The following is a 7,500-nucleotide window of genomic DNA, read 5'->3' as shown; positions in this document are numbered from 1 at the left end:
ATTCTCCCCATCTTGACAAAATGGTATATCCCCAGGTTCCGCAGGTCAGGTGCACAGGTGCAATGCATTATTGTTAATTGTGGCACGTTTACTAACATGCCAAGTTTAGCTGCACTTGAACAACCGTTCCAGGCTGCCATGTCCAGCCCAAGAAACCGTAGAAACCTGTGTAAAAAGCTGACAAAGATTGTTTTTTTCAGACATTGTGAAAATAGCCGATCTATATCTGCGAGGCGTTGTGAGCATGTAGATCTGCTATTTTCACGATAGGACCGTGTTATACAAAATGTAATGCCTCTTTTCCATGAGGACTCCCATCTTTGCCATACCCTAGCTTTTGCTGAACTGACGCCACTGGTATTTCTCCTCCCCTCCCCTCCCCTCCCCTCCCCTCCCCTCCCCTCCCCTCTCCTCTCCTCTCCTCTCCTCTCCTCTCCTCTCCTCTCCTCTCCTCTCCTCTCCTCTCCTCTCCTCCCCTCTCCTCTCCTCTCCTCTCCTCCCTATAGGTCCTGTTTGACTCATGGTTGAGTAACAAAGAGGAGCAGGTGCGCTCCATAAAGACGTCCAACATGAAGGATCAGGTGGAGATGGTCGCCTGCCTCCGCAAACTGGCGGTAAGGAGACGCCCCGCGTCCACGCTCTCTTTACAACCGACAGGCTGATGTGTGATCCAGGAGGCACCATGCATTCATACCGATGAAAATGATCACTAGCAGCCTTTTAACACTGTCTGGTTCTCAACCTGTGGGTCGGGACCCCTATAGGGGGGGTCGCCAAATTATTTTGGGGGGTCCCCAGATGATTAACTTAATGTGAAACGTTGTTTTCTCACTCAACGGTAAAACCAACATAAAGATTAAGTGTATAGAGATTAAGTGTATAGAGCAGGGGTATTCAACTAAATTGTCCAGGCGGCCACATTGACAGAAACCCAAGGGGCCGGGGGCCGCACTAACGTACTGCTCCCCCTATTGTACAAAACAACGGCACGACCACATTTTCACTACTACATTTTCACAAACAACCACATTTTCATCTAACTACATTGCAAAGCAGAATACTTTTCAAGTAGAATACTTTTCATGTTAATGTGCTTAATTTCTGTTCAACAAGTTGACAACTGTAAACATGCTTTCTTGTTTAAAACCTAGTGCTAACTACATCACACTAGTGATGGCCAACCTGGCTCTGATGTCGACGTTATTGACAGTGCACACACAATTGCCTTCTTTGATGCTTTAACGATGCTCAATGAGGATCAGGTGGGTCGCAGACACACACTCCACTCTGCTGCAGTGCTCGCAGTGCTCTGACTGGAGTCACTTCACTTGAATATGATGGAATATGATGATTAGGGATTACTGTGATTATGGTAAGATGAAGCTCACGTTTCATATCGTGCAATCCATACCTATAACGTTCATTAGCCTCCACAAAAAAACGATTTTGGATTTTTTTTGTAATTGCTCCAGGGGCCACAAGGAAGGTCCGCCAGTTGAATACCCATGGTATAGAGGGTATCTGCACATTTCCAAAATGACAATTTAAGGACATTTTAATAAAATGACAAATTAAACATTGACCAAATTGACAAGTATTAGAGGCAGAAACTGAAAATATCTGATCTACATGCTCACAACGCCTCGCGTTGTGAGCATGTAGATCGGATATTTTAGATGTGCTATTTTCACTATAGAACCATGTTATACAAAATGTAATGCCTCAACACTTAGTGCTTGTCCGGGTGGGAGGGTCCCCAGTTAAAATATCATTATTTTGGGGGTCGCGGCCTGAACAGGATGAGAACAACTATCTTAGCGTAGTTTTGACATAACTAATGTAGATTAGCTGCCAAGGCTTTTTCCTATTTTATTTACCTGATTTTCGGTGGCACCGTGCACATTGTGTGCGGGGCAGCTCCTGTTCATGGGCGTTCAAAGCCTTTTCTTTCACTCACAGAAGAAAAAAATACAACCACGATGATCCATGTGTAAGCAATGGTCCTTAGAAAACAGGCCGTTTTGACCGAACAAGCAATAAGGGAAATAGGACGTGCTGGCCATTGGGGAAAAAAAAACTCCCGAACGGCCAGTTCATTCCCAGCCGGTCCAGGCCGGCCATTAGGAAAAAATGTAAATACAATGTCTGCCTTTGTTCCATTTTGGGGGCTGGTCGGCCTACAAAGTAAATCGTCATTGTCGGGCAGAAACCTTGTATCTCCAAGTTTCAACTGTATAAATCTTTTCGCAAAGCAAAGCCCTGCTTCATCATACAATATTCACTATAGTTTAAATCATTTTTAAAATGATAAATACAAAACAAACAGTTTTGGACATACAAGGTTTCCACCCAACAACGACGAAATATCACTCACAGTAACAGTAATTGGCCCACTGGCTTGTCACTTGTCATGATCTGAAATGGCAAATCTTTGAGTAGCAGCAGCGCTATAGAGAGAGATCTCTCTCTATGGCGAGCAATGAGGGCCTCTCCAACTCTTTTTCCCGGGCTGAATCAGGGGCCCAGCATGTCCCTGGATCAGTGCACTGTAGGACAGAGCAAAGCCAACTCAGGGCAGGTTGACTAAGTATACAGAGGGTTTAAGTGGTCTGTGTGTCCACCAAAGTCCCGCTGAAAACTGTGTGTGTGCACATGCACGCGCGCGCGCGCATGTGTGTGTGCGTGCGTGCGTGCGCGCAAAGTTCCACACCGATCGGTCCAATGGTGCTGGAGATTAGCTCTTTACAGACGGATTGGACAGACTCATGGGAGCGAAAACGTAATCCCCTCGCCTTCGGCCATTCGGGCTTGGTGTGGATAACGATACAAAACATAATGCTGCTGCGCTCAGGAAATAGAATTAACTCTTTTACTGCTTCGAACGTTCCCGTTCGCCCCAATTTTGAACCAAGCTCGTTGCCAATACGGCTCGTTCTTTTTACCTTGTCTGATGACTGTAAGCTGATGGGGGGTCGCACCGCCGTGTTCAGTAAAAACATCTCCCGTAATGCTGCTCTCAAAAATCCACCGCACGTTAGCAATAATGGAGTCCCAAATCACTTCCTGGCTGTTTTCTGTGGATCTGATCTAGAAAATGCATTTCTATGCTCTGAATGTATGGCAAGCGGAGCGGCCCAATTCACATTAATTCTTTGCATAAGGCTGCCCTCTGCCACCAGTTTGGCTAAAGTACACATATGAGTGTCCATTGTAAAATGAATTTGTTTGGAAAGAATCACTAGATAGTTTTCTATAACATCGCAAACGTAAGCTGCTTTTTGCTGGCACCAGCCCCAATAAATAAATAATAAATCTGGCAGTAGAACTGTTAAAGTTATACACATATAAAGTACAAACATATAAAGTATAACTGAATGCATTTGAGATTAAATGCAATTTAACCTTTCAGGATTCCAATCCAAAATAGGCATAATAACATAATTCAGGATTCCAATTCAATTGGTGAGATTTTGTGTACTGTACCTGAACAAGTACATCAAGTACAGTGCAACTCGGTCCGTTGTACAAGTGGATAAACTGAAGTGATATTGATGAATTCCAAAATGTTTCAACGTATTTGGAGGCACCCACTTTGAGAAACTTTTTTCTTTTTTTGCATCAGCATTTAACATCACCTAGTCTGAACCATGCACTACATTATAGTCGTCCAGCTCATTGCTTTTTATTTCCCGTTGCCTACATAATTGTTATGCTTGATTTGTACTGTATGCATGTGTATGTACTCTATATCGTTGTGTCAGGTGAAAAACTTGTATGTCCAAAACCGTTCGTTTTTCATTTATCATTTTAAAAATGATTTAAACTAGTGAAAACAGCCGATCTACACGCACACAACGCAGCGTTTTGTGATCTGCTGTTTTCACTACTTTTATGCGGCGGCCTTGTATGATGAAGCAGGGCTTCATCATACTAGTTACAAATTTGAAACTTGGAGATACGAGGTTTCCACCCGACAACGACGATATGCAATGCAGTACTTTTTTTGTATTACTGTTTCATTACTGCTTGCTTTTATGTACATCCCTTTGGGACATGTTTTGTGATACTGTGCTATATAATACCATTTGATTTCACTTGATTTGACGTGTGTATTTATACGTTTTCAATATTTAAGAAACATCTGAATCGATATCTCATTTATTCCTCGCTTCAGTCCACATGATTAAGTTCTGATGGGTAATCCTTATACATTTGGATTATTTATTATTTGTCCTTTTCTTATTTTCTGTAGTTTTTGTGCTTTTATTTCTTCGTTGCACTGCTGCTCCCCTTGTAACTTGTAGTCTTTTGGATTGTTCTATTGAACTATTTATCCATGTTATTTACAGGGGCTAAGTAACAAAAGTACATTTACTGTACTATTTTGAGGTATTTTACTTTAAAGGAGTATTGCCAATTTCCAATATTTTTACTTCTACTTCGAATGATAAATACAAAACTAACGGTTTTGGACATACAAGCCCTGAGCATTTTTCCGACTATTAGACGTCTAGTATACCTGTATAGCTGTTGAAATAACGTCTAATCAATGTCTAGTCTAAGCTTCGACGTCTAAAAAAACGTTCTCTTTTAGACCTCCCAGTGAGCACTGGGAGGTTTCCACCCCACAACAACGATACTGTATGTCAGGGTTCCCCAATTAGTTTTCCCCAAGGGCCGAATTATGTCTAGGGTACCAAGCCGAGGGCCTCAACATTGCAGGGGGCGACGGTGGCGTTCCCGCTACTCCAGCGACAGTTCAGATATCGTCGTTGTCGGGTGAAAATCTTGTATGTCCAAAACGTTTTGCATTTATCATTTTAAAAATGACTTAAACTACAAGCACTTGTAGATCTGCTGTTTTCACTACTTTTGTGCGACGGCCTTGTTTGATGAAGCAGAGCTTTACTTTGCGAAAGAACGTACACATTTTGAGATACAGGTTTTCCACCCGACAACGACGATATACTAGTGTTGTTGCTGCTCTTATACCACCATTATTACTGGGGTTGGTGGGGGCCAGGCAGTAGCCCCCCGAGGGCCGCAAATGGCCCGCGGGCCGCCTATTGGGAAGCCCTGCTGTATGTATTGTTTACGTTTCTTCATAACAATATGCTAAATACTGTAAACAAAACAAAACTAAAATGTGTGTGTGTGTGTGTGCGTGTCAGACCCTGAAGGGGGAGATCGAGCTGAAGAGGAGCAGCATGGACAGGCTGTGCGTGCTGAGTCAGGACCTGCTGTCCAGCGTGAAGAACAAGGACATGGCGGCCAAGCTGGAGGCGCGCCTGGACAACCTGGCGCAGCGCTACGACCGCCTACTGCAGGGCCTGGAGCTCAGCAACGCACAGGTAACAGCAGGGGGCACTGTTTCCACAAACACTGGGGTTCGGGACCCGTTTTTGGGTCGCGGACATAGACATAGAAAGGTAGACGCCTCTTTTGGCTAGGGGGCGTATGCATTGAGCAACTAAGGGAATCTTCATCGCTTCCGTGTTCATTGCTTCCGCGTGCGTCACACATACGGAAGTCGGTAAGCCAATCAGAGGCAGGTGGGGGCTGGTCTTTACGTATGCAGCCTGTAAGAACAGCTGAGCAGCGCAACATCGGAACTGGCTCTGTTGATTTGAATTTTGGTCCTTGGCTAAGTCCCGGAAAAGACATGCTGTGATTGGCCAGTAGTCACTTTGACTGACAGCGTTCCCTTCGTTTTTCCAGGAAGTCCGGACTAGAACTTTTGCACATCGCTCCAATTAACTGCAGAGGCGAACGAGGCATCTAGCTCTTTATATCTGTGGTCGCGGACACATTTTTGGTGGGTGGCTGAATTTCCTACGTTTATTTTTGAGCGGTGCAAGGCTCACTACCGTTGTGAGCTTATAGATCGTCTATTTTCGACAAAGAGCTTTGGAGGAAAAGAGCAGACTGAGTACAGTGAAAGGTCAAGTTTATTAAGTACTGACGGTTCAAGTAGTTAAATATCTGAAAACACACATTAACATGAATCCAAAATACACTGTTGATCGTGCTATCAAACCATGAAACTATATATCTATGAACAGATTGTGGGGGTCCCTGCTTCATCTCTCTCTCAACTAAGGGGTCCTTGGCCTGAAAGCGTTGAAAACCCCTTAGAAAACATAGCTGTAAAGTAGAGGGAAAATAGCAGATCTATCAGCTATTTTCCGGTGCATGACACTGTATGAATACAACCCTAATCAATAAACCTAATAGATGCCTAATCCTAACCTGAACCTTTTCCTAATGCTAAAACTATCTAAAAGGGACATTTGGTCCTCACAAATGTAGTGATGCAAATCAACACACACACGCACGGGCGCACGCGTGCATGCGGGGATGGTGTGAAAGAGAAATGTCAGCACAGCAGATATCTGTGACTAAGCGTTGAAGTGTTTTCGGTCTAATCATGTTTGTTTTTATTGATGTAATTAATCCACATTTTCATGTTTAATCAGGTCGTCTTTTCTTCCATAAATAAATGTTTTACCCCCCCCCACACACACACACACACACACACACACACACACACACACACACACACACACACACACACACAGCTACTTAACACTCAATGAAAACACTTCATACGGCTTGCTTTATTAATGAAGACAGGGCAATTCACGTGCGCACGCACACACACACACACACACACACACACACACACACACACACACACACACACACACACACACACACACCTGTACCCGTAAGCACGCATGCACGCGCACACATTTACTGAACACTCAATGAAAACACTTCATACAGCTTTCAGCTTGAAGAAGACACTGTAATTTACATGCACGCACGCACGCATGCACGCACACACACGCACGCACACACACACGCACGCACACACACACATACACACGCAAGCACACACACACACACACACACACACACACACACACACACGCACACGCACACACACACACACAAAAAGTAAAATACACAATTCTAAACAGCACCTACTGTAGGCCTCTATACCTAGAGTTACAGTGTAAAAAAGAAGTAGTATTAAAAATCATGCTGACAACAACTGCGGTTGCTTAAAATAATGTCTTAATCATTGTGTGTGCCCTCATGGGAGGCCTGGAGTTCATTCCTTTCCTTGGTGGCTTTGAAAGAAAAGTGCAGATTGTGCTTTGCACAATCCAGAGGTCTCGTTTAGGGACACCTGCGAGGTCTCCGCTCGAGGTACCGTTGTTTCCTGGTGATATTAGCCAGTTTAAGCAACGCTACGGCAACGGCAGATGACAACGGTAATCGGAAATGATCCGCGCTCGATAGATCAACCTGCCGTCGCCGCGGCCGTCTCTACTACGGCAGAAGGTCCTTTCCCACGTAGCGCCTACTCCGTGTGCGCGTCGCCATGGGAACCAAAGCGTTCAATGGGAACCCGTCGCCGCCGAGGCTTTGCTTAACCATTTTAATCGCTACGGCGATTACGTCATAGCAGCCGTTTTTTTACTCTCAAAAAAG

At 44.3% G+C, this 7,500-nt stretch overlaps 1 protein-coding gene across 1 annotated transcript in view; it reads left to right on the top strand.

Annotated features, from left to right (window-relative positions):
- LOC308280209 (dystrophin-like) overlaps positions 1–7,500 on the top strand; it is a gene marked incomplete at both ends in the record, with an annotated part of 562,770 nt that overhangs the window by 268,197 nt on the left and 287,073 nt on the right. The window contains 2 exon segments of the mRNA XM_080720472.1: positions 507–614; positions 5,172–5,351. Of these exon segments, the coding sequence (XP_080576598.1) occupies positions 507–614; positions 5,172–5,351 (288 nt within the window).

The sequence above is a fragment of the Nannobrachium achirus genome (genome assembly GCF_963921795.1).
Source record: "Nannobrachium achirus genome assembly, chromosome: 24".
Lineage (NCBI taxonomy): Eukaryota > Metazoa > Chordata > Actinopteri > Myctophiformes > Myctophidae > Nannobrachium > Nannobrachium achirus.
This window is presented reverse-complemented; position numbering and strand designations above follow the sequence as displayed.